Below are 27,173 nucleotides of genomic sequence, written 5' to 3' on the forward strand. Positions count from 1 at the left end.
AATTTTCATACAATTCTTTATGGTATTTTCTTGCAACAAATAAATATATAGCTGCAAATAATTTGTTCCTCTGAAACATTAGACGTAATCGTGTAACTTCAGACAATCTGATCAACTGTTTTCGATTTTTTAATTTTATCACTGTCTTCCGATTCTTCGTTCGATCGATGAGTCTATGTTTTTTAAAGGTTATTAGTCATCTCTTGGAACTGTACAGTTGATAGAACAAACATGGATTCGTTATCTTTCGTGTTTTTTAATACCAGGTGCTCCAAGTCCCTGTTTTACCTTGACATTCTGACGCTTTTCTTCCACGTGATGTCTGTCGATCTTTATCAAATTACAATATCGAACGCTCAAAAATGTCATCTACTTTCAAACGAGACTATATTACTCGTTTGTTAAATGCAAACATCATTTCATTCGAACGTATATTCTCGCTCTAAGGTATCAATAACGTCATTGAAATGTGTACGTTAATGAGAAGAACTTAACCCCAGTATTATTGTTAATTATTATTAAAATCTCATTTTGGCTTGGAGATAAAGAACTGTTAAATATCGAAACAATTCCATCCACAGTTATTAACATTAGAACTACCGGTAGTTAACACGAAACTATTTCTACCAAAACCAGTGAAAATGACTGGTCTTTAAAAAATAATAGAATATTTTTATATTTATTGGTTTATTACTTTCTTACATTGTTCCATGTTATGTGGTACATTTTTGGTGTTGTTAATCCATCCGGGGCAATGATCCCTAAACGAGGGTTGACACATTTGTAAAATTGTAGAACCTGTCATTTTGACTGCTGTGGTATTTCTAGTGTTAGAATTTTCCTGATGACTGATATCATCATATCGAATGCTACGCGGTGAAAATTGTAAAAACGTGTGGCAAGTTACAGAAAACGAGGAAACTGGTTAATTGGAGTTCGATAAACAGATTGCAGTACCCTTCTACACTTTGACAAGTACCAGTCATTTTCACTGGTATTGGTATAAGTAGCCTTGATACGAAATTATTTTCAGTTTGAATACATAGAAAACAAAATAAAATTCATCATATTATTCTTTTGGTTATCGTTGCGAAAGTCATTACATCATCGCGGAAAAAGAAATATAACACGAAGTAGGAATTCTAAAATAAAATTGTAAAACCAGTCAATTTGACTGGTGTGGTAGTTCTAGTGTTAATCTTGTAATTGCAACTTAACTTTTAAGAATCAGCCATCTCGCGTCATTATACCATATATTCCATTGCACATTCTCATAATGAAAAATCCTACACGTTAATCCTAGTAACGAAAAATACGAAATCGACACGGGTATTTTTATTTAGAACGTTGCAACTAAATAAAAAATTGAACAACTATACGATTACCCTCCGGTAACAGGGAATATTTCTAAAGACAAATACTACCGTGAACAGCAAACGGTGGTGATATCTCGCAGCAATAAATATAATAACAAAATATTGGAAAGAACAACAATTTGCAGCGAAAATAAGCGCAACGTCGCGTCTCCACGCTTTCTCACAAGCTTCTTCCCTTTTCTCGGATTTATTGCGCGATGCATCTCGCTTAAACATGGTTCGAATTTCTGAACGATCGCGTCACCGCTTCTAGAATCCACTCGGGTGCTTTAACCGTGATAACGAAAGTGGTTTAAGCGGCGGTCGTCGAGATTGTTGTCGGAAGTTTATTTTCGTCGCGTTCCCGTCTAGCTGCTGTCAATTAATTTCCTGTAGCTGGCGCCCGTTTAATCGTCGGACGCATTGCCCGCGTAATTTCGATCGAAAGAGTCCTTTAGCTCGCGAGAGTCGGACGATGCTGGTTAGCAAAAAGAGAACAGGCGAAATTACGAGGTCAGAAAAGCGATCCTTTATTTTTCCTCGCGCGTTTGCCGGTGAAATGGCGCAGATGTTGCCGATGATTCAGACGCTTTCCAGCTCGTGAAACGATGAAATTACTTAATCCAGGAATTGGCGAACGAATAACTAACAGCGTGTCATAATGACGGTTGTATACAAAACGGTTTCGTGTTATAAATACGGATTTTTAGTGGCAACCGTTAGAGAAATTTTAGGTTGAACGGATATAAAGTATTTTTATGTGAAAAAGTAGGATGTGGAGTTGGAAAATATCGAATTTTATGATGCTAGCTGATTCCTTTCGGTAGTACCATTTTTTATGTACGATGCCTTTTCCATGTCGATTTATTAGAGCAATATTCTTCAACAGATTTTATTGTTTTATTACGCCGAAGAATTAAATAGATTTAATGCTGTATAGACAGACTGGACAATTTTAATTTCCAATTTCTCTCCATTCAATTTTTACTTTCCTCGAAGAAAGATTAAAACGTTTATCTTAAGACGATGTGGATTTTCTTATATCGAAGAAATAAGAAAATTTGACCTTCCGTGAAAAGATCGAGACTCCTCCCTCGACTTCTTTCTCTCTGGATTTTTACTTTTATTGAGAAGAATTTAAAAAAATTGGTTATATTACGATACACAGGTTGTACAATACAGACATTGATGTATACAACAGAATTTAGATTTTTTTAGATTTTCTGCACATTCAGAAAATCAAAGAAACCACGTTCGAATGTAATCGTTTCATCTTGTCTATGGAGAAATAAAGTTATTTATCTGTACGATTTTCAAAATTACGTTCCTATCCAATTTTGTCGAGTTTAGCCGATTCAACTGTAACTGGATAGGTTCGTACAGAATTCTAAAAATTCCATAAGATAGTACCGTTACACTCGATGGCAACACTTTAACAAATATTTGTATTTATCTCGCGTGACACAATTAGAAATTTCAAGAATCATCGAATCATTTAAAATAAAAGATACGAGGATAAAGCTGTTCTGTTATTCACATTGTTTTAAAAATTACTCGCTTGAGACAAGTTGAACACGAAATGTCAAAAGTAATGTAAATACGCTTACGGGTCACAAGTATTTCGCGTCAACGGGGCCCCGTGCTTAATTAGCAAATTGACTTAATTGCACCGAGTTCCAGTGTAGATAAGTCTGTAAAAAAGGTGCACGGTCGGCATTGCGCGTGACGGCGACAGAGAAGAAAACGGCGTCAACGCAACGGTTCGTTTCCTCGGCTCGTTCTGGCCCAGTTAGGGGGAACGAGAGGAAATACACCAGTAGCAAGCATCCCATAAACAGAAATAAAAGTGACCAACGTGGAGAAAAACTAGGCGAAAGCTTCGTAATGCATTTTTCTTTCGTTCGAAAGATCGAGGACGAGATTATTTAATGACGTAGACGTAGGAAAGAAAATTGAAAATAAAACTGCTGTTTATAAAATCGATCGAATTAACGTTAACATTATGTTAACCTTTTATTTTTACGTGCAGATGTACGGAGAATTCATATCTTGTTTCTTTTGTTGCTTATAGTTCAAGGGGAGATTGTGATGCAGACGACGCCCACGGTACCAACGTAAGTAGTTTCCCATTTATTTGAAAAAATATTTCTCCTTTCTTTGAAAAACCACCTCGGGCTATCTCATTTAGGATATTTTTTAAGAATTGTAAAACATTCGGATAATTAAATTGGAATTATCCCTTTTTGATCAAATTGAATTATTCGTGTAGATTTATGTGATTTTCTAATTTCTTTATGGTTCCAAAAAGCTTGAAAATAATCGAAATTTTAAAGGAAATTCTAAAAATTAAATATCAATCTCTATTGTATTGTTCGAAAAGTGTCTTTCTTCCGCAAACGTGTTTTTTAAAACAGTGGACCTTCATACAAACGTAAAACCAAATCTGTAAAATGTTTATCACAACAGGATAAAACTGTATGTAATTCGATAAAATAATATAAAACAAACAATCTTATGCGTCTATTATTTTCTCATAAAACGAAAGAAACTTTTCCGACAACCTAATATAACGCAATTATAGTTCAAGTCAAATGTTTGAAGTCTTCAGGAGTAAAAATAAATTCGAAGATTTTGTGTGATCGGCGAATATTAAAAATTGAAGAATTTACCAAAATTTCATTTAATGTTACATGACAATTAATAGACATAGAATTTAACTTAAAATTAAATTTCTCATAATTCTCGTTACAGATTTACCGGCAGACCCGGCGATCCATCGCCGCCGGTCTTCGAACAGATCTTTAAGAACGCCAGATTCGCGCAGGGTGGAAACGCGATTTTCGAGGGACGCGTCCGAGGAAATCCAAAGCCCACGGTATCCTGGACGCACAAGGGTGCGCCGTTGTTGGAATCATGGAAAATTCGAATGTCTTACGACGAGAAGACCGGAGCGGTCACGCTTCAAATTAACCAAATTGGTCCTGGGGACGAGGGTGAATACACGTGCAGTGCTAAAAATCAATACGGTGAGACTGTTTCTCAAATATCTTCAACGTACAATTCTATTCTAATCGATGTATGGCTCGTATTAAAAAATCAGCGTTCCAACTAATTAAAGAGTTTCACGTGCTCTTTTCCACTAGAGTGCTTGTTAAATTATTTTGAAATATAGATACATAGACTAAAACTGGATAGAGTTAAATTGCCATTTCGTACTGAAGAGAGTTTTACCTCGATTATATAGTAGATCGCAATCATAAACGTTTATTAGAATTTTATAATTGGAACTTCCATTATGAATGCCGAGTGCAAGTCTATAAAAACAAACGTTCCATTAAGTTCTGCTTTTATCCGTGAATAAGAAGAAGGAAGATACTTTCTACGATTACATGATTTATATTAACATTTTCTATGCCGCTTGGAGTTAGCCAGTGATACGCGTTAACTCTTCATTCTGCGAATAAATGAATATAAAAATATTCTTTGAGAAATTATTCGTTGAATAAATAGAAATAAAATTAAAATATCATAACACCATATTTTTCCTTTTCTTTTTAGGCGAAGCAATCTGCTCCGTTTACATTCAACCAGAAGGATTTGGACCTCCACAACAACAACAGATGGGTTTCAGGAAAGAATATGCTCAGACCTTCCAGTCCACCGAACAGAAGTCTCAAACAGGAACACAAAGTGTTCAACAACGTAGTTATCAACAAACGATCGATAAACGAAGCTACGTTAACGGAACTTCCACCAGCATCGAAGATTTCAAGGTTGCTATTTTATCCATTTATTCAAGGACAGATATCTATATACCTGCGAAGAAATATAAGAACAATAAAAAACAAGCATAAGAAACAAATATACATGCAGAGGAAATTTATCTCTTGGGAATTTTTTTTTGATTTATGGTTGAACGAAGGATAATAGTATGACTAATTTGCAGGTGGACACTTTCGAATACAGACTGTTGCGGGAAACTGAGTTTCGAGAGTCGATTACACGTCGTTTCGTGGGCGAATCCGACGTGCAGATTTCGACGGTGGTAGATCGTAGTCTGGGACCGGTTGCACCTCCGCAAATCACACAGAAGCCCAGAAACTCGAAGCTTGTCGAGGGATCCGATGCCGTTTTCACTGCGAAGATCTCGGGAAATCCGAAACCAAGAGTAAGCTGATGACGTTTTTAATTCGTTCGTGTCTTTGAATTTTTCATTATTTAATATTTGAGATTTGGTATATTTCTCTAAAGACTTTAGTTTGGGAGATTTGGTTTCTCTAAAGAACAGAACGAAAATACGTATGCATTTCGATAGATTTCGAATGAAATCGAAGAACAAAGAGAAAAACTAAACCATCGTAAGAAATAAGAGAATGGAAAGACACGAGTCAGCATGTTAGCACAACAGCGATGTTTATGCGTTTATGGCAAACTGAAATGTGCAAAAATATACGGAATGCACGTAACATGCAAAAATGTACAGGACGTTTCATTATTATAATATTTAAGAAACGAAGCAAGTCTTCGCTCGGGCTTTCTTTCTTTAGCTTTCTAATAAAGTAATAATCATAATTTAGTTTTACGATATTACTATAATTTTATTACAACATTTAAACAATCGAACAATTAAGTTTAATTTCTTCGCTTATTCTCGTGATATGAATTTGCATAAACGTCTTCGATCTATGTAGAAAACTATAAAGAACGACGTTGCTTAAATATATTTATTAAAATAATTTTCTATGCAATTCCACTTTCTATTTCAGTTAACTTGGTTCAAAAACGGTCAGAGGATCCGCGAATCACAACGCGTGGAAATGAGCCACTCGAATCAGCAAGCTACCTTGAGGATCAGAGTCGCCCTGCCGGAAGACAGTGGCCATTACACTTTGCTCTCGGAAAATCCTCAAGGTTGCACCGTCAGCTCTGCATATCTGGCGATTGAATCCAGCGATCAAGTGGATCAGGCCTATCAAGCTCCAAGAGAAACGATCAAAACTCAGCAAGTTGAAACAACTGGCGAGTCCGACTCTGGAAAAGTACTGCCGCCGAATTTCGTTCGCACGTGCACCGATCGCGATGCCACCGAAGGAAAAATGACCAGGTACGTTTCGTGTATATTTTCGAATTGTTCAATTTTGAGGAAGATACTAATTATTTTTTGGAATTTTAAAAATCTTACAATTGGTATATGTGATAGGAATATATGTGTCTTCGATATTAGTACTATGTATATTTGTATATATCTTCGATAGTTGACGGTGCAGAATTTTTATCTTTTTTTATGGATCCTTTAGTCTGTTATTGTTATTACTTTCGGTCTTCCTACAAATTGAAAATCTTGCAGCGTACGTGAAAATATGCGCTATAAAAATTGACATTTACTATCTTTGTGTAATTTCATACTTTTCATTTAGTGTTGCAAGAAATGTGTTATCCATCTGACGGAAATTTAAAATCATTAAAAGAATACAGAAGAATATCTCTACCGTTGGTTAATTAACAATTGGATCAATATTTTATTATTTGTTAATAAATTAAAAAAAATTGCTGACCAATATTTTATTATTAGTAGATAAAATATAGCATTCTATAAAATAGGATAGTATTCATTATACTTCTGTATGTTACTCTATCTTTACCTACTTTCCACTTTTACATCGCCCTACCATTGTTCTCTATGTAGAGACAATTCTCAAAATGAAGAAATTAAGAATCACATGGAAGAATAACACGTGTCTTTCAGGTTTGACTGTCGCGTAACCGGCCGTCCGTATCCCGAGGTGACATGGTACATAAACGGTCAGCAAGTAGTCAACGACCTGACCCACAAGATCCTCGTGAACGAGTCTGGTAATAATTCATTGATGATCACGAACGTGAGCCGCGCGGACGCCGGCGTCGTGACCTGTGTCGCTAGGAACAAGGCTGGCGAAACCTCGTTCCAGTGTAACTTGAACGTGATCGAGAAAGAACAAGTTGTCGCTCCAAAATTCGTGGAACGATTCACAACAACGAATGTAAAAGAGGGAGAACCGGTTGTTTTCATGGCTCGTGCGGTTGGCACTCCTGTACCGCGTATCACCTGGCAGAAGGTGAGTTAATTAGCGTTTAAAAGTTAACACACACTGGTTTTCCTGAAAGATGAAATTCTCCATTCGAAAACTACAATTCTTCGTCGACGTCGGTATTCAAAGATGGTTCGATTACATTGAAATAACAATTCTAAAAAATCCTGACTTATTCTTAGAAATGAAACGAAAATGAAATTCGCCAGAAACTGAGCCTTTTTGCATCTGTGGGCGAGGTTTCTTGCGATATTGTTTATGCTATGCTTTGAATTAGAATGTCGAACGTCGAATGGACGCGAAAGAAAAATAAAAAATAAAAATGAGAGAATGGGAAGGAGCGATAAAAATAAATTTTCTTGATATCTGTTAACATAGGATGGAGTGCCGATAACACCTGGACCGGATGTGCGTATTTCAACGGATGGTAGCGGAGCATCAACTTTAGATATACCCTACGCAAAAATGTCAGATGCTGCTTGGTACCAGTGTACGGCGCAGAATGTAGCTGGCTCTACCGCCACCCGAGCACGGCTTTTCGTGGAAACACCGAAAGGAGTAGCCCCCGAACCAAGACGCCTGAACTTACCCCGACCGACGAAAGTCATCGAACCAGAGTAAGTTTCCGTTCTATTTGTGCAAGCATTAATTGCTATTTAAACATCGTATTCGTTTATTTTCTAACACATTATATTTTTAATAATATAATTATATGATATTGGATTTTGAAATCCAATATTAAAATTTTATCAAACGAGATATTAAGATATTATAATTTTATTTTTATGCAAACGAAAGGAAAATAGATGGTAGGATTTTAATAAAATTTATATCTCGTTTATGAAGACTGGAGGTAACGATAAAATCGATTACAGACCAGCGCCTGGCCCCGAAGTGATTTATTTGAGACACGTGGAACGCGCCAAGCCATATTTGCCTCCACCCGAGGAAGATAGAGTTTATCCACCACCACGTTTCATCATACCATTGAAGGACGTCCATCAGATCGAGGGTGGACGAATTCACTTCGAGGCCAGAATCGAACCGGTGGGCGATCCCACCATGAGGGTAGAGTGGTACGTCAATGGACGAGCTCTTGATGCGAGTAAGTAACTTTCTTGAAATACTAATGTAATGTAATGCAAAGATCGTTCAATATTTCAATGTTTGAATCGCTGAGTTTTCGTATGTTCGGAATTCCAAACTTTTAAATTTGTTAATCTTCAAATTTTTAGAATTTCGAAGACTGGAATCTTCGAACTTGAAATCTCTCGGTTTATCAATTTTATCGTATCATATCTATCGATTTTAGGTTCCCGTGCGACTTCTATCTTCCGATTTGGCTTCATCTCTCTCGACTTAATTAGCATCGTTCTTCAAGACAGCGGTGAATATTTATGCCGCGTCGTGAGTTCGACCGGAGTCGCCGAATCTCGAGCTACCCTCAGCGTGACACGTGAGTTTTCGTTATTTACTTAAATTTCCTATCTCTCTGTTCTCACGATCAGGAATCTTCCAACGTTCTCTCGAGATCAGAAAATTGTGACGATGTTAAATAAAAAAAAAAAAAAATCTCATTGTAGCACGCGCAACAATCGAACAGGCTAGCCAACACCCCGACAGCCTTCAATATATTCAACAGCTCGAGGATTACAGCAAGTATCAAAGGCAGGAGAGTGTGGAGGAGATCTCTTCACAGCGGCCGGCCTTCATCCGACCACTCCAGGATCTAGGAGAGCTACAGGAAGGTCGTAACGCTCATTTCGAAGCGCAACTGACACCTGTAAGCGATCCCACGATGAAAGTGGAGTGGTACAAGGATGGCAGGCCAATCACAGCTAGTAAGTACATTTCCAATGCATCTAAATTATCAACGATGCTAGGATTTCTAGGTTATTCTTAATAATTAACAATTCATTATTTAATATAATATAATTAATTATTAAGAATATTTACATAAATTCCGTTTATATGTCTTTTCGTTATTTCTCACTACGTTTTCTCTTTTTACAAATTTTATCAACGATCAAGATTTTAACGAATAATAATTATACCTAGGCTCAAGAATCACAACCATCTTCAACTTCGGGTACGTCTCGCTCAATATATTGCACCTACGAGCTGAAGATGCCGGTTCTTATACTGTCAGAGCTGTGAACCGCTTGGGAGAGGCCGTCAGCTCCGCGTCTCTTCGTGTCTTTGGTAAATATCGTGAGATAACATCGTCTGTATATATTGAATAATAATATTTGAAAGAATATTTAATTACATTGTACGTGTTATTGGATCATTGTAGCACGCACAAGCGTTACTACTGATCTGGGAATCCCCGAGCAACAAAGGTATATCGAGGCTGCCGAGGAATTGGAAGCCTATCAACAGGCTATGCACCAGAAATACGTACAGCAACAGCCTGAACCGACTAGCCCACCGGAATTCAAATCTCCTATCAAGGATCAAAACAACATACGAGAAGGCGGATTTGCTCATTTCGAAGCACGTCTAGAACCAGTCGGCGATTCTGACTTGAGAGTCGAATGGCTCAAGGACGGACGCCCTGTAGAAGCAAGTGAGTAGAATCTTTTTCTATATTCTGCTGCAACGTATGCTGCACGTTGTAATTTAATAAATCCTCTACATAATATTTCGAGTTATAGAATTTTAGATCATAGAATGATGGAAAAGCATCGTAGAATCCTAAGAGTATTACAATCAGAATCTAAGATTGTGAGATTGTAAAATTAAAATTCTTACGATCTTTCGATGCTAAAAATTGAAGATTCTGAAATTGGTAAAACAATCAAATTTTAGGACAATTTTAGGATAAAATATTGTAGTTCCGAAATGTTAAGATGCGAGATTCGTGCCGTTGCAAAGAGAAAAGATAATTACAAAGTTACAAATTAGAAAATCGTGGAATTCTATAATCCCAAAATTTTCAATCGCGAAACGCCCAAAGATCTGGAATTCTAGAATTTTAGAACAGAAATTGAACTAAAATTACGATATCGCAAGATACCAGAATTCTATAATTCCAAAATTCTAACACCCTGAAATCCCTAGAAATATATTTGTCAGAATTTTCATGCAAAATTCCAATATGAATTTTCAAATTACAAAACTCTCGAATACCAAGTGCCAAGAAATCCGACATTTCGATAATTTCAATCACACGAACGCAAATTTTTCCTTCAGGTTCACGGATCACGACATTCTTCAACTTCGGTTACGTGGCATTGACCATCAAATACGTAACGATTCACGACGTTGGTATATACACTTGCCGCGCGTACAACCGCGTCGGTGAAGCACATACAACCGCTCAATTGAGCGTCATCAGCAAAAACGATGTCATCTATGACAGTCAACATCCGACCGGACTTCAGAAGATTCAAACTTTGGAAGATTCCAGCAGATATTCGCGACAGGTTCAAGAAGAAACACAAGTAACTCAGGCACCACGATTTTTGGGCAATCTGAAGGGTACTAACAAGATCGTTGAAGGTCAACGTGCTCATTTCGAGGCTCGTGTGGAACCTCAGAGCGATTTAACTATGACCATCGAATGGTACCACAACGGAAAATCTATCACTGCTGCAAATAGAATTCAAACATATCACGACTTTGGATACGTGGCTATAGATATTCTTCAGGTTAGACCTGAGGACGCTGGTACTTACACTGTGGTCGCTAGAAATGCTCTTGGAGAAGCTAAATTGTCCGCCACGATGATCGTGGAGAGTAAGTTTTTAAAATTTCGTTATACGTAGGTGTATCGTGAGAAACAGTAAGCAGGTCAATGTAGATAAATGTTAAAAATCGTCGTTCTACAGCGTGTTTATAAATATTCATACATTTACGATAAACTGGACGCATATTCGTTCTAGTTGTGTCTTAATGAGATTTTTCAATTCTTTGATGAGATAGTATCTTCGGTTTAGTTATGCTTAGTTATATTTAGAGTCCTTTGAAGTCTTCTTTCCATGTATATTATATAATTATCTATTATTTTATTTTATTTTATTAAATAAACTATCTCTAAACAATTTATTCTTATAGACAATTTTGTTCTTTCTTCGCGTGTCTAGACGATCCAATACGTTTCACGAAATAGATCGAAGATAATAGAATAATTTTATCGCAGTCTCGAATTTGCAACAACTTTTATCTTGAATTTCGGAAAACAATTGAATCAGGCAATTACTTTATAGTACTTAAAAGAAAATATCAAATTTTGTATGAAATTTCCAACGTTAAATTTTATAATATTAGTCATAGATTTATACAATAGTATCGTAGAATATTAGATATAGCATATATAGCAGAAGTACAGAATATTAAATATAATATATAGCAGAACTGTATAGTATCAAATATATATTCTACCAAATGCCATAATATAATCTTATTTTTTTAATAATAGCACGCTCAAGCGTCGATACCAGCAGTATGCATCGCACTTCCTACGAGAAGACTCAGCGTCTCGAAGAATCGAAATTCGTCGAGCCCCAATATCACATCGAGGAAATTTCAAAATCAAAGCCAATATTCGTGCAGCCATTGAGCGATCCTAAGCCAGTGAGCGAAGGCAAGAACATTCATTTGGAATGCCGTTTGGAACCCATGGGCGATCCAACGATGAGAGTCGAATGGTTCCAAAATGGTCGTCCAGTTACCGTTGGCTCCAGATTTAGAACTTACTACGATTTTGGTTTCGTCGCTTTGGATATCGTGCATTCGACAATCCTCGACTCTGGCGAATATACTGTCAGAGCCACCAATCATCTTGGCACTGCTCATACCTCAGCCTGCGTCAGAGTAATCGGAAAGTCTGATGTTGTTACCGAAACTCAGCACGAGCAATCGCTCGAACAGATTCAAATGCTGGAAGATTCATCGAGGTTTGTAATATTTAATGGAATTTATAGTAGAACCATAAAATAAGGTATGGAATTTTTGCTTTTACGAGCGCTAAAAATATGTAGATATTTTGACGAATTTAACGTTCTCTTTTAATGGAACGAAGATACGTCTATATATATATACGAGTGTTTATTTATTTTCGTCCTAACGGTTTAAATATAATTGAGTTCATCTGTATTGGTATATTTAAAGTTGTATTATGTGTATATAGCGTTAGGAGTATCATAAGACCAAAATCTATGCGAAGATTTCTAGAAAGCGATTTGGTCGAAAATCAATTGGAAATTCAAACTTTTTCCCTTTTCTACACTGGAATATTTTGTACGAAACGTTAAGCTGAATTTTTAGATTTACTTTAAATTTAGTAATTTCATTTAGTTTCAATGCTTACATGCTTGTACAATTCCTTACTTTTTGATAAAAGAATATCAAATAGTCTTCTTTCGTTGAACAATCGAATTGCATCTTCGATTTGAATTCTAAAAAATTTGTATTATACGAGTGGCTCAGAAAACATCACAAACTCAACTCTATAAATTGAAAGTTAATTTACGATTACTTCCAAAAACTTCCTTCGACATACGTAGACCCATGGAAATTATTTACACATTTCTTAAGGTGTTCAACAGTAATTACGTTTGTGGACGATAAAATTTCGAAATTCACAAAAGTAGAATTACCGAGTATCAAGTACCAAGTATAATACGATAGAAAGCCTTTATTATTGCCATAATAGTTATATAAACTTATGTTTCAACGCACAGATATCGCAAGACCCAGCAAGAAGAAGTGACAGTGATGCAGCCCCCGCAATTCACTCGTCCTTTGCACAACATCGAAACGGTGGAACTGACCAACGTTCACCTCGAGTGTCGTCTTCAGCCAGTTGGCGACGCCAGCATGAAAGTGGAATGGTTCGTCAATGGCAGACCAGTGAAAACTGGCCACAGATTCAGACCATCTTACGAATTCGACTACGTCGCCCTTGACATCTTGGGTGTTTATCCTGAAGATTCAGGCGTGTACACCTGCCAAGCTAGAAATCAACTGGGAGAAGCCGTCACTTCTTGTTCAGTGAGAGTACACGCTAAGAAAGATTTACTCCTGGAGTCTCAGCATCCTGAAGGTTTGGAAAGAATACAATACTTGGAAGATGCTTCCAGATACAAGAGACAGGAACTGGTTGACGAAGTGGTCAATGTTAAACCGAGATTCATCACGGCTCCGAAAAATCAAGAGAATCTTCGTGAGGGACAACACGCTCATTTCGAGTGCAAACTGGAACCTGTAACGGACTCGAACTTGAAAGTTGAATGGTTCAAGAACGGTCGTCCGGTTACAATAGGTAAATGAAGTTTCTTAATAATATTTCAAGCAATGATCCTTTAAGATTTTGGATTTATAGATGGACTTTATAGAAATAACAGTCTACGTTTATCAATGATCTAAACGCTTGATGATCGGTAAGAATTTAGAGGTAGAAACTAGCCCTTGCATCTACCAAATTACATATATTTGGCTTGGCAACTAAGTGATTGCGGATTTTGTCATTAGGTAGTATTGACAGAGTCCGCAATCACTTAGTTACCAATCCAATAGATCCAAACTAGATGTAGTTGTAGATCCAATTAGATTATAATTACAGGCGTTAATTAAACAGGTGTTAGATTCGTAAAGTGCTTTGATTTTTAGAACTCGGGGTTTAACCTTCTTCCTTCTTCTCGAAATTTCGTTTTCTTATTCCTTGAGAGAAACATATTAGGTTGTCCGAGAAGTTTCTTTCGCTTCATAAGATGATAATAGATGAACAACAATTTCTGTTTTACATTATTTTATTGAATTAGGTATGATCCATTTTATTATTATTATGTTCGTGCATAATTCAATAAATTGATGTAAAACAAAAAACATTGTGCAAAGAAACTTCTTGGACAACCTAATATAATACCATGACACTTGTATTTTCAATTACAAAGTTTTCTTACTTGTTTTCTCTGAATTGATTTTTCCATTCGCCACTGCAACAAAAATATTGCAGTCTAATATTTCAGATCTAACTACTTCAGGCTTCACTTGATCCTATTTTGTGAAAAAAAGTACAATTACAATGCAGAGTTTCTGAACTCTCCAATTCAACGATAAAAAAGATGTTTTTCTTCTTATATTCTTATTTTTTCCAACTCAAGATATAATTCCTTAATTCTAGGACACCGATTCCGTCCAATTCACGATTTTGGCTACGTTGCTCTGGATGTAATCGACTTAATCGCCGAGGACTCGGGTACCTACACGTGTCGCGCTGTCAATCTGGTTGGCAGCGACGAAGTGTCTTGCACTTTAACTTGTCGATCAACCGCGCAAGTTCTGACAGACACTCAGAACGAGATTGGCCTGGAACAAATTCATTACCTCGAAGATAGATCGAGATACCAACGCCGAGAAGATATCGAAGAGACAACCACTCAAGCTCCAATTTTCACCACCTCCTTGAACAACGTTGAGATCAAAGAAGGTCAAAGAGCACACTTTGAGTGCAGGTTGATCCCTGTGTCTGATGTAACGATGAAAGTCGAATGGTTCCATAATAATAAGCCTGTGAAAGCTGGCTCAAGATTCGTCGAGACTAATAGCTTTGGTTTCGTGGCCTTGGATATCATGTACGCCTATCCTGAAGACTCTGGTACTTACACCTGCCGAGCGAAGAATATCATAGGAGAGGCGATTACATCCGCAACTGCAGTTGTGCACTGTAAGTCCCTGCCCTCTTTCTTCGTTTTTAGCTTTTCATTTTGAAATGCCTCGTTGAAATTAATAAAATAGATATGAATTCTATATGATTTTATAATTTTATCATAAAAAAATAAAAAAGTTTAAATGTATTTTAATAATATTATGATGTAAAATTTATAGTATTTTCTTTATAATTCTTTATGACTTTATAATTTTATCAGAAAAAAATAAAGAAGTTTAAATGTGTTTTGATAATATTATGATGTAAAATTTATAGTATTATATTAGAAAATTTAGTATTTAATTTATACTAACAAATAAACTACTAATAAACATTAGTAGTATATAAAATTTAGATTAGGAAATTTACGTAATTTATCTGATGGTATTTGTGTGATTGTGATTTAAATATGGAACGTGAATTAGAAATCACGGAATTTGGAGAATTTTATATTTATATGTCAAGTGCCTGAAAAATTTTTCAGTATATAGATAGATTTTTTTTTTTAGAAAATTCTATCGGTAGTAATTTTGAAAAATAAATTTTCAAAAGAAGATCTAATTATTAAAATTAAAGTAACTACAATGGATTTGAACTTCTTGGGGGACGATTTTACGAAGAACAGAAAGTCAGATAATTATATAAAATAGTTATGAGGCGCATGAACACATAGCTAGTAGTCACGTAGACATTTCATATAACTCGAGAATATTTATCCACGATAATGCTCGAGTATATTTGTTGAAAATATACTTACATTAAACAGATAGGTCATATATATGTCAATAATTCTCAAGGAGTTAATGGAATAAAAGATTTGATAACGTGTTGTTTTTACTCGAACTGTTTGCCTCACGTTCGTAACTGAGGTATTAATTTTGTTATTTTACCGCGCAGCGAAAAAGTCAATTTACACGGAAAGCCAAAATGAAGAGACACTTCAACGTCTTCATTACCTGGAGGATACCTCGAGATACCAACGTAAAACTACGACCGAGGAAATCGTTACTCAAGCACCAGTTTTCACGATGCCGATCAAGGACCTGAAAGTCGCTGAAAATCAAGCGGCTCATTTCGAAGCTCGAGTGATACCTGTCGGCGATTCAAAGCTCAAAGTCGAATGGTTGCGAAATGGAGTTCCCATAGCAGCTTGTAAGTTACGTTCCAACGTATTATAATATCAAAATTCATTTTTCCACGCGTACTGTAATTTTGGCAAATACTTCAATTTTCTAATCCGCCAATAAACACAATAAACTGCAGCGAATTAAATTGACAATTGTTCTCCGTGTTATCTCAAAATAAATTTTAGAATATTAATCAGGAGATAAATTTTCCCTGTATATTCCAATTTCGAACGATCTTCTAAAGTTTTTAATTTACCAATAAGTTACATCGCAATAGATTAAATTGATAATTACTTATTTTTCTATAGCTTAAAAATTTCGTTGAAAATTCCTAATTTTTGCTTTGCTTTATTTTATTGATATTTGAATTACATCCGAATTTTACTCAAACAATAAATCTATCGTAAATGAAATAAATTACTATGTTTTCAATAGCTAATCGCGTGACAACGATGCACGATTTCGGATACGTCGCTCTAAACATGAAATACGTGAACCCTGAAGACTCAGGTACCTACACTTGCCGTGCAGTAAATGATCTTGGAGAGGCTGTAACATCAGCGACACTTTTCGTCCAGTGTGAGTATAGTTTGCGCGCAGAACAGAAAATCATTTTGAAAATGAGGCTTCGATTTCGGTACTGCTTCTCATAAGCTATAATGTAGCTTTCAAAACGTGTAGAAGCAGCTGCTTACACGTAGATATTTTTGTATTTTTGTGTGTAGCGATTTTTCCTACTTTTTCTTTTTTTTTTCTTTTTTTTTTTTTGGTGAAGTGTTGGTAGAACTTTTTTGAACGCTTCCACGAATATACATTTTTGTACTACGAAATTCGCGAAGAAATGCAGAAGAAGATGTTTTATTCTTGGCCGCAGCTGAGTTTTCTTAACAATTATTTCACATACATCATCGTTGATCACACATTAAGATTATAATTTTTATTGATTTTTTACTGACTCGTATCTTATGTCTTCATATTTTATGCCAAATATTTAATATCCCTCGAAATATTTTATCAAGATGAAACGACGACTGACTGAACAATGATTAGTTAGAGTTGATCCTTTTGCTATGAAAAATTCACTTCAGCTATACTTTACTATAATAAATAAATAAACAGTAGTTCTTAACAACACTCTCCAATACATTTCAAGTTTCATTCTACATATTACGTTTCTATGCGATTTTCTAAATTTTCTAAATAGAAATCTACTTTCCTCCGTGCAGTATATTCTCACATACCTCAATTTCAATTCCCCTGGCACAAATTTATACCATGTTAATGATCAATAATTCTATTAAATATCAATTATGTACACCAGAGATCAAACAAACAATTCCATCAAAGATGTTGTCACTCGCAAACAAAGTCAAACGCATTCAGCCTCAGTAGCAAAGGGATTGATCCTCCCATCGAGATCAAACATCAACTTACATTACACCAAAGACGACCCATCGCCCGATGTAACATCCAGCGAAAATGTAATTTTCGCAAACCGTAAAAAGATCGTCCTAGAAAATAAAAAAAAGAAAAGAAACACTAAAAGTATCCATACCTCATTTTCACCTCGATCGAACATATCACCGCTATTCACGACACGTGTACAACGACACACTGACAAACCTATTCCCGAACACAGCCAAGGCGGCCCTGCAATTCGAGTCGCAGCACGAGAGCGCGTTGTCGAAGATCCAGGCGCTGGAGGACACCAGCAGGTATCAACGACGCGAAGAAGAAGAGATCGTGGTAAAGGAGAAACCATCGTTCACGGTCCAACTAAACGGACCTACCAGCTTGGTCGAGGGACAAAGCGCACACTATGAGTGCCGTATCGAACCCTATCCCGATCCAACTATGAAGGTGGAATGGTTCCACAATGGGAAACCATTATCCACCGGTCACAGGTACAGAACGACTTGTGACTTTGGATTCGCTGCGTTGGACGTGCTCACGGTATATGCTGAAGATTCTGGCACCTATACCTGCCAGGCCACCAATAGACTGGGATCGGCGAAGAGCTCGATTAATCTTGACGTGAAATGTAAGTAGTCGAGGGTGAAACAGAGACGAGGATCTCCCTCGAGGATTTTCCATGCTGTGTAAGTCGAGGGTGGCGGGGTAGAAGTATCGTGATCATTTCTTAAATTAATGTACGGTTACTGCAAGTTAAGTTATCGGTATGGTAATATACGATAATGTACATTAATGTTATCGTATAGAAATTATTCGATGTCGATTAAGGGTTGTCGCCTCAGCGGAGGAGGAGGATTTATACGATTCTCATTCTCCGTGAGGAACATTGAAAAAAATCTTTTTTTATTTGCCTCTGCTTCGAAGATGCAAACAGAACAGGTGTTAAATCGTTGAAAAATGATAATGTTGACGCGAATATAGATAATAATAATGTTGAAACTATATCGAAGGTGTTAAGAACGAGCTAAAATTATATCGTATTCCGTGGTAAACGATTATTATATTCTGTATACAGAAAGTTTTAAAGATACTTGTCCTCCGATTAAAAGTATTTTTAACAGCTTTCTCGAACCTTGAAAAATATTCCTGACTTTCAAAGTGATTTATAAAACGAATAACTACAAAGTCACAATGGAAAGATCGATACTTCTACGAACGTCCACGTTGAAATCACGCACGGGGACAGCAGGTGGATGTAACCAAGCACTTTGTGTAACCTAGAGACCCTGTTTTTCCAACGCTTCTAGTTCTCCGTCGCTTAAATACGTAGTTCCGCTTTTGTAAATTGTACACACAGTGAATTACCACCCTTTTCTGGATGTTTCATCCTTGTTTTCTACCCATTGTTTTATATTTATTTTTTGCTCGTTTACACCTCTTGTACATTTCTATGTCCACGAAATACGAGAAAAGAACGATCTCAGCGATTATTCTCGACCCTTCTGTCCTCCAAGCGAAATTAATATAACGAAAGGGAATGGATAATTGCATAAATGCCACGTTACAGCTCGCTCCTCGATTATTCGCGAAACTCAACACGAAAGTGCCCTGAAGAAAATACAGTATCTAGAAGACGACTCGCGTTATAAACGCGTAGACGAAGAGGACTTGATCATCGCCGAGAAACCGAAATTCGGTCGTCCATTGAAGAACATCGAACATCTGCCTGAAGGCAAAAGCGCTCATCTCGAGGCGACTCTAACGCCTGTCAACGACCCCACTATGGTGGTTGAATGGTACAGAGATGGCAGACCGATTCCTCAAGGACATAAATTCAAGACTACCTATGACTTTGGTTACGTGGCTCTCGACATTCTTTATGCCTATCCGGAAGACTCTGGAACTTACATGTGCAAGGCGAGGAACGCTGTCGGCGAGGCTGTTACCACTTGCGTCATCAGCGTTGACTGTGAGTGTTTCAAGAAATTTGGGGCAAGCCTTTTGCTTTTGATTATACAATTTAGGATATTGAGGGATAGTATTTTCTAAATTAACAAATTTAAAATATCAGGGGCTAATATCTTGTGGATTAAGGAGTTTAGGATATTTGGGAATAGAATTTTATAGATTAAGAAATTTAAGAAATTGGAACAATGTTTTGCTGGTGATGTTGAGAATTTTGGAAACTAACGAGTGGCGTTTATAATTGAAAAATTTATATATCGCCATGTGGTCGATTTAGAAAGCTAGCAAACAGTATTTGAAGATTGGAAAATATTTTACACTTTAAACAACTTATGTGACAGTAGCCTTCGAATTTCTTTAGATTTTAGATTAATTTTCCATCGAGATAATAATATTATCCAGAGAATTTCTCTATAGCTTTTTGTTACTATAAATGCAAATCTTAGGAATTGCTAGACATTTGACAGTCTCGAATATGGAACAAACGTTATAACCTTTCGAATAATATCAAAATTTACAAGTTGCTCGGTATTTGCGTAAAAATTCACTTGAAAAGAACGACAGATAAACAGCTGTCTATTCTTCGAAACAGCGAAACAAGGCCTGTATTTGGACACGTTAGACGCTCAGCGTTTGCAGAAGATTCGCGAGCTAGAGACTGTAGAAGTGAAGAAAGAGATCGAAAAAGAGGTTGTACACCAGAAGCCTGTTTTCCTAACGCCATTGAACAACCTGGATCTAAAGGAGGGCGAACACGCTCACTTGGAATGCCGCGTCGAACCCATCAACGACCCAAATCTAAAGATAGAATGGTAACGAAATCGATCAATTAGAATTTATTGAATTTCATTAACGTACAATGCAACTCTAATTAAATTTATACTGCTGAATTTTATGCATTTGCGGTGGAATTTTAGAGGATTGATTAATAGATAACGAGAACTTACTGTTGCAACCCGTCAAATATATTTGAAATAAATTAAATAAATTATAAATAAATATAGACAATGTTCAAAGTCGCTCCTGCAAAAACAGTGTATAATCGCTCGCAGATAACTCGTATAACTCGTATAATACCTTATTCGCTCGCGATCGCGTCCGTTTATTTATATTGGTCGGAGGACGGTCGGAAAATTCGAATTTGTCTTTGTTCGACGGTTGCACGTAGCAGCGACATTGTTTTGCCCGGAGTTTGTTTATTATTGCATTACGTGTATCCTAACGATCTTGATACTCCGAGGCGAAGCAAGAACATGACTTGAATTGTCCTCTACTTATGTGCCGCTGCACATTTCTGAAGCATTTAAACAAGCAAAAATGTACGAAATCCAGGTGATATAAAAAATATTCTCCAAGCGAAGTGCTTGTTTAAATAACATTCAATGAAAGAAATAAATAATTATATAGATTACATTTCATTTGGTAGTATTAATAAAAATATAGAATTGCATAAAAATCCGTAGTCTACTAAATGTTAAATGTTTAATTATTACAAAGTTGGCGTTTAATTTGGACGAATTGAACGTTGCAATACAGGTTCGTAAATGGAGTTGCTGTAAGAACAGGACATCGCTTCCGCAAAACACACGACTTTGGTTATGTGGCTCTTGATATTCTTTATACATATGCCGAGGACTCTGGTACCTACATGTGCAAGGCTACCAATTTAGCTGGCGAGGCTGTCAACACCTGCACCATCAAAGTTGGCTGTAAGTTCTGCGATTTAAAATCCAAGCTTTCGTAACGAGTACAATAAGAAGGAAGAAATTAAAAATGATAAATTTCAAATATAACGCGATTTAATTGAATATTTCTTACTTTTTTTCTTTAATTCTTTTATTTTGGTTTTATTTAAGTGAAGATTCTAACGTCAATTTCTAACTAGGAATTACTCGAATTCTTAGCAAAAGACAAACGTTACCATCTTCCTCGTTTTCCTCCGTGGAAGCCTCTAAAAAAAATCGACAAGTTGGAACACTATCAGAGAGAAAGAGTATCGTCTCCGGCTTCGAATTTTCCAAGAGGAAATCTATCGGCTGTAAAACCTAGATTTAGTTCGTTTTCTTTCACGAACTCTAGACGAGGCAAAGAATTTGTGGATTCTAGTGAAATACACAAAACCTGTTTATGTGAAAGGAGCCGTTATAAGAGTACTATTCGTAATGATAAGAATGAAGGTTATTTAGAATCGAGAAGAAAATCGGAGATGGATTTTAGGGACAATAGATATCGTAGGAGGAAAGATGAATTTTGTAATATTTGTGCGAGACCGAAAGTTCGTAATTGTAGTCGACGTGTCACTTTTGAAGGAATAGGAAATAAACCTTGAGCCGATAACAGAAAAGAGAATAATCGATGGATAAACCAGAATAGTAATTTATATTTTCGTACATATTTATTGGTATCTTTGAGAAAAATATTTTTAATATGAAATTTGTTCCATAGCTCGCCGCAGTATTCTCCTGGACACTCAACATCCAGATGGCCTCGAGAAGATTCGTGAACTCGAGGCACAAGGACGTCCAGCCCGTTTGGAAGTTGAAGAACCACCAGTGACACCACCAAGATTCGTCACTGAACTCAGGGTAAAGAATTCATAGCAATTTATATAATTTGAGATTTTAGATATTTTCCTAATTATAGAAATTTATATTTTGTTAATATTCTCTGTAGCATAGAATTGCAAATTTTATAATTTGTTATTGAAAACAGAAAATTTAATATTATGTATACGTAATATAAAATTTTCAATGTTTCTCAGTACGTAATTAATGTAAATTTGCTGAATCTCCAAATTTTGCAATATCATTATCTGTTATAAAATTAGAAACGTTCGATATTTTGTATATTATAAAATCTTTAATTTTTGGAATATTTTCCATCAAATAATTGAAACATTTTTCATAGAATCCAAAACATCTGCACTATTATTATAAAAACACGAATACTATTATAAAAGCACAACCGTTTAACGTTACGTATATTATAAAATTTCAAATTTTCACGTTGTTCTTTTATATACTCGAAATGTTTATCTATTAAATTGTAAAATTTTATTTAGGGTACCACCGAAGTATACGAAGGACAAACAGCCCATTTCGAGTGTCAAGTTGAGCCTCTCCACGACGCCAACTTGAGGATCGAATTCTTCCACAATGGCAAGCCGCTTCCATCTGCCTCCAGGTTCCACGTGACCTTTGACTTTGGATATGTGGCTCTTGATATCGGCCATGCTGTTCCCGAAGACGCAGGAGAATATTCCGTACGAGCTATCAATGCTCTTGGCCAATGCGTATCCTCGATCGAGCTGAGGGTTATTCCAAGGGACAGCATTATTCTGGACTCGCAACGTCCTGAAGGAATGGACAAGATTCGTGAATTGGAAGCTCAACAGCCTTGGAAGAGACCAGACGTACCAGAACCACAAACTAGACAAAGACCAGTCTTTACTCAACCGTTGCAAAATATCGACGCTATTCCCGAAGGACACACTGCTCATTTCGAGTGCAGATTGATTCCTGTAGGAGATCCAACGTTGAAGGTTGAATGGTTCAGAAATGAAATCCCACTTGAGACAAGTAAGTATAAACGTATGCATTTGTTCATTTATATTTAATAACTCGAAAATGTAGAAATTTGGAGATTCTAAAGTTTGAGAATCCAAAAATTTAGAAATTTGGAAATTTCAGTGTGCGAAAGTTTAGGAAATTAAAGTTTCAAGCGTAGGGAAATTGGAGTATTGGAAAATTTAGAAATCTGGAAATTTAGGTATTGGAAAATTTGGCAATTTGAAAATTGAATAAATTAGATAGAAAATCCCAGAATTAGAAAGTTTAGAAACGTAGTAACTTGAGCGTCGTTCGATTATCAGAAAATTTGAGAGTTTAAGAGGTCGATATTTAAGAATTTGAAGGATCCAAAGTTCAGAAACTGAAGTTTTAGAAGTTCAGAGTTGAAAAATTTGGGAATTCGAGTAATAAAGCGTGTTGTCTCTGAATTATCCAGGTTCAAGAATCACCAAAGTCCATGATTTCGGCTATGTCTCGCTGGACATCTCCCACGTGAGAGAAGAGGACGAAGGCGTGTACATGTGCCGTGCGTCCAACCCACTCGGTGAAGCAGTTACCACTGCTTCGATGAAGATCAAGAGTTAGTATCAATACTTGACCCCTGCCAATATATGTTTTCTTCAAAGCTGACATTTGCGTTAATTATCGTGTGCTGTTTCTCATATTTAGGTAAGGCAAGCATTCAATTAGATACCCAACACCCTGAAGCGCAACGTAAGATCGCCCAACTTGAAGCTGATAAAGGACCAAGTCGTCCTGAAGAACCAGAAAAGGTATTCGATAAACCTATCTTCACACAATTGTTAACTGGACCCACGGAACTTTGGGAAGGCCAGATGGCTAGATACGAATGCAGAGTCGTTCCAGTTGGCGATGCCAGTTTGAGATTCGAGTGGTACATTAATGGAGTCGAACTAAAAATGGGTAGGTCTCTTACGCAAACTGTATAATCACATATTTTAACGAATTTCATTATAACTATAACCATAACGTAATTTTCACTTCACACAATGTTTAACGTTTTCAACAGGATCTCGGTTCCACGTGAGTCACGATTTCGGCTACGTGACCCTGGACATCCTGAAAGTAATCTCGGAGGATTCCGGTGTATACACTTGCAAAGCCATCAACAAATCCGGCGAGGCAGTTTCCTCGATTTCGCTGAAGGTGAAAGCGCGCTCAGCTATCGATGCCGAAAGTCTTCAGCCAGATGCTTGGCAGAAGATCCAACTGAAAGAAGCGGAGATGAACAAAGTACCGGAAATGTTCGTCGACACGACGCCTCAACAGGCTCCAGTCTTCACCAAACACCTCGAAAGCCACGACAGACTCGTGGAAGGTCAACATGTATACTTGGAAGCTCAAGTAGAGCCAAGAGCAGATCCAAATCTTCGCGTTGAGTGGTTCAAAAACGGGGTGTCTCTTCAAACTGGAACCAGACTTCGTAGTACCTTCGATTTTGGCCTTGTTACACTATCTATCAATGGTTTAAGACCCGACGATTCCGCCATTTACACTTGTAAAGCCACGAATCTACTTGGAGAGGCTGTGTCTACTTGCAGTTTGAAGATCGTCGATCGTCATTGGTTACTTGGTGACACTCTTCATCCCGATGCTCTTCCAAAGATCGACGCCTTGGAGCAACCTCATGTCACCTCAACAGAACAACCAGAACCTATTTACGAGGAACCAGTGTTCATCACTCATCTGAACAACGTTGAATGCGTAGAAGGTGACAACGTGCACTTTGAATGTAACGTTGAACCATCAAAAGATCCAACGATGAAGATCGAATGGTTCATCAACGGTAAACCTCTTCCAACTGGAGCAAGATTCAAGTCGACTTATGACTTTGGTTATGTAGCTTTGGATATTACTCATGCTTACGAGGAAGATTCTGGAGTGGTCATTGTTAAGGCTACCAATTCGAAGGGATCAGCTCAGACGTCAGGAACTCTCAAATGCACCAGCAAACAGAACATCTATCTGCAGACGCAGCATCCTCAAGGAGAGGCTGGCTTAGAGAAAGTTAAAGAAGCTGAAGATGCTTATTTGTCGAAATATAGGAGGCCAGACGCTGGACCAGAACAAGAATATCCTAAACCGATCTGGACAGTGCCCTTGCAGCCGGAATTCAAATTGGGCGAGTCTGAACCTCTTCATTTGGAGGGTCAGGTAGAGCCCAAGGACGATCCAAACTTGAAGATCGAGTGGTACTTCAATGGAAAAGCTCTGGAACATGGATCCAGGTTTAAGATGACCAGCGATTTTGGATTCGTCACTTTGGACTTGACAGATGTCTATGATCGTGATTCTGGAATTTACACTTGCAAGGCATACAACAAAGCTGGAGAAGCTTTCACTTCAACAACGATCTACTGTACGACTAAGGAGAATATCATCGAAAGATCGCAGCATCCCAAAGGTAAGGAAGGTTTGGAAGCAATCCAGGACCTCGAAGAATCGCTGAAACGACAGGAAGGAGCCCCACCAGAGAGTGAAGAAGGTCATCCACCTGTGTTCACATCTCAATTCGAGAATCTGACTAACCTATCCGAAGGAGAAATCGCTCACTTCGAAGCTTCGCTCACGCCAACTAGTGATCAAACTATGGTAGTCGAGTGGTTCTACAATGGCAAGGTCTTGGACGCCAGTCATCGCATAAGAACAGTCTATGCCTTTGGAATGGTGGTTCTCGAGGTTCTTGGAACCAAGATAGAGGACTCCGGCACCTACTCTTGCAGGGCTACCAACAAATGGGGCCGCGCCGAGATCAGCGTGGAATTAGAATGCGTGGATAAATCAAAAGGACAGAAACCCAAATTTACAACTCATATTCAATCACTGGAAGGTCTAAAGGATGGCCAGTCTGCTCACTTCGAGTGTACTTTAATTCCAGTTGGAGATCCTCATATGAAAGTAGAATGGTTCCACAATGGCCAACCTTTGAGGCATTCGTCCAGATTCAAGATGGTATCCGATTTTGGATTTGTTGTGATGGATATCGCTGGCGTGATGGCCCACGATACTGGAGAGTACGTATGCAAGGCTAGCAACAAATATGGCGAAGATTACACTAAAGCAACTCTGAAATGCTTTGGAAAGAGCGGAGTATATCTTGATTCGTTGCAACCAGATTCTCTCGCTAGAATCAGAGAACTGGAGAGTTATGGTGGTGAACAACCTGCCACGCCAACGACTCCAGTTGCAGAGCCACCTAAGTTCATCACGCAAATTTCTGACATCACGAAATTGGTTGAAGGACAATCTGCTCACTTTGAAGCTAGACTGACGCCTGTAAATGATCCAGATCTGAAGGTCGAGTGGTATTACAATGGAAAGAAATTACCTCATGGGCACAGATACAGAACCTTCCACGACTTTGGCATTGTCATTTTGGATATATTGTACTGTTACGAAGAGAATTCTGGAGTTTACGAGTGCAGAGCTTTCAATAAGTATGGAGAAGACACGACTAAGGCGACCTTGAAATGTTATTCGAAATCGAGTCTCATTTTGGAAAGTCAGCTTCCTAAAGGAATGGAAGGTGGATTGGAGAAGATTCAGACTTTGGAGGACTCGATGATTCGCACTAAAGACGAAAAGATCGTGGAGGAACGAGGAAAGGCACCAGTGTTCACTGTACCTTTGAGCAACATCGACGGCCTTCGCGAGGGCGAGAGCGCGCACTTTGAAGCTAGACTTACACCTACCGACGATCCAAAATTAAAGGTAATTGTTGCATCGTTATTTTACTGTAGCTTACAGAGACTTTGAAGAGATACAAAAGTCGTACATCGAGATAACAAATTTTAATATATCGATACTATTATTAAAATTTATAGCAAGTTAGATTATAGTATTATAAGCAATGCGTGCTATATTTAGCGTAGTACATATATACATAACAAATTATTGACTGTTTCAGAAAAAATTAATTTTTGGAAGGTTAATTTTGCTTATTGTAAATTGAATATTATATATAGAACTCGATACACTGAAATTTATACTTTGGAGTTAGA

General features: G+C 37.2%; 1 protein-coding gene across 1 annotated transcript in view; it reads left to right on the forward strand.

The window, feature by feature from the left end:
- Nucleotides 1-27,173, forward strand: part of LOC122569054 (titin) — a 229,553-nt gene that overhangs the window by 113,226 nt on the left and 89,154 nt on the right. Inside the window, 27 exon segments of the mRNA XM_043729518.1 lie at nucleotides 3,427-3,469; nucleotides 4,107-4,381; nucleotides 4,914-5,128; nucleotides 5,302-5,523; nucleotides 6,122-6,459; nucleotides 7,102-7,450; nucleotides 7,802-8,040; nucleotides 8,299-8,528; nucleotides 8,736-8,879; nucleotides 9,007-9,264; nucleotides 9,482-9,625; nucleotides 9,720-9,992; nucleotides 10,619-11,164; nucleotides 11,847-12,324; nucleotides 13,111-13,691; nucleotides 14,553-15,095; nucleotides 15,975-16,229; nucleotides 16,640-16,783; nucleotides 17,844-18,245; nucleotides 19,185-19,586; nucleotides 20,175-20,394; nucleotides 21,119-21,291; nucleotides 22,028-22,167; nucleotides 22,644-23,160; nucleotides 23,588-23,731; nucleotides 23,821-24,075; nucleotides 24,182-26,883. Coding sequence (XP_043585453.1) covers nucleotides 3,427-3,469; nucleotides 4,107-4,381; nucleotides 4,914-5,128; nucleotides 5,302-5,523; nucleotides 6,122-6,459; nucleotides 7,102-7,450; nucleotides 7,802-8,040; nucleotides 8,299-8,528; nucleotides 8,736-8,879; nucleotides 9,007-9,264; nucleotides 9,482-9,625; nucleotides 9,720-9,992; nucleotides 10,619-11,164; nucleotides 11,847-12,324; nucleotides 13,111-13,691; nucleotides 14,553-15,095; nucleotides 15,975-16,229; nucleotides 16,640-16,783; nucleotides 17,844-18,245; nucleotides 19,185-19,586; nucleotides 20,175-20,394; nucleotides 21,119-21,291; nucleotides 22,028-22,167; nucleotides 22,644-23,160; nucleotides 23,588-23,731; nucleotides 23,821-24,075; nucleotides 24,182-26,883 — 10,232 coding nt within the window.

The sequence above is a fragment of the Bombus pyrosoma genome, linkage group LG7, assembly GCF_014825855.1.
Source record: "Bombus pyrosoma isolate SC7728 linkage group LG7, ASM1482585v1, whole genome shotgun sequence".
Lineage (NCBI taxonomy): Eukaryota > Metazoa > Arthropoda > Insecta > Hymenoptera > Apidae > Bombus > Bombus pyrosoma.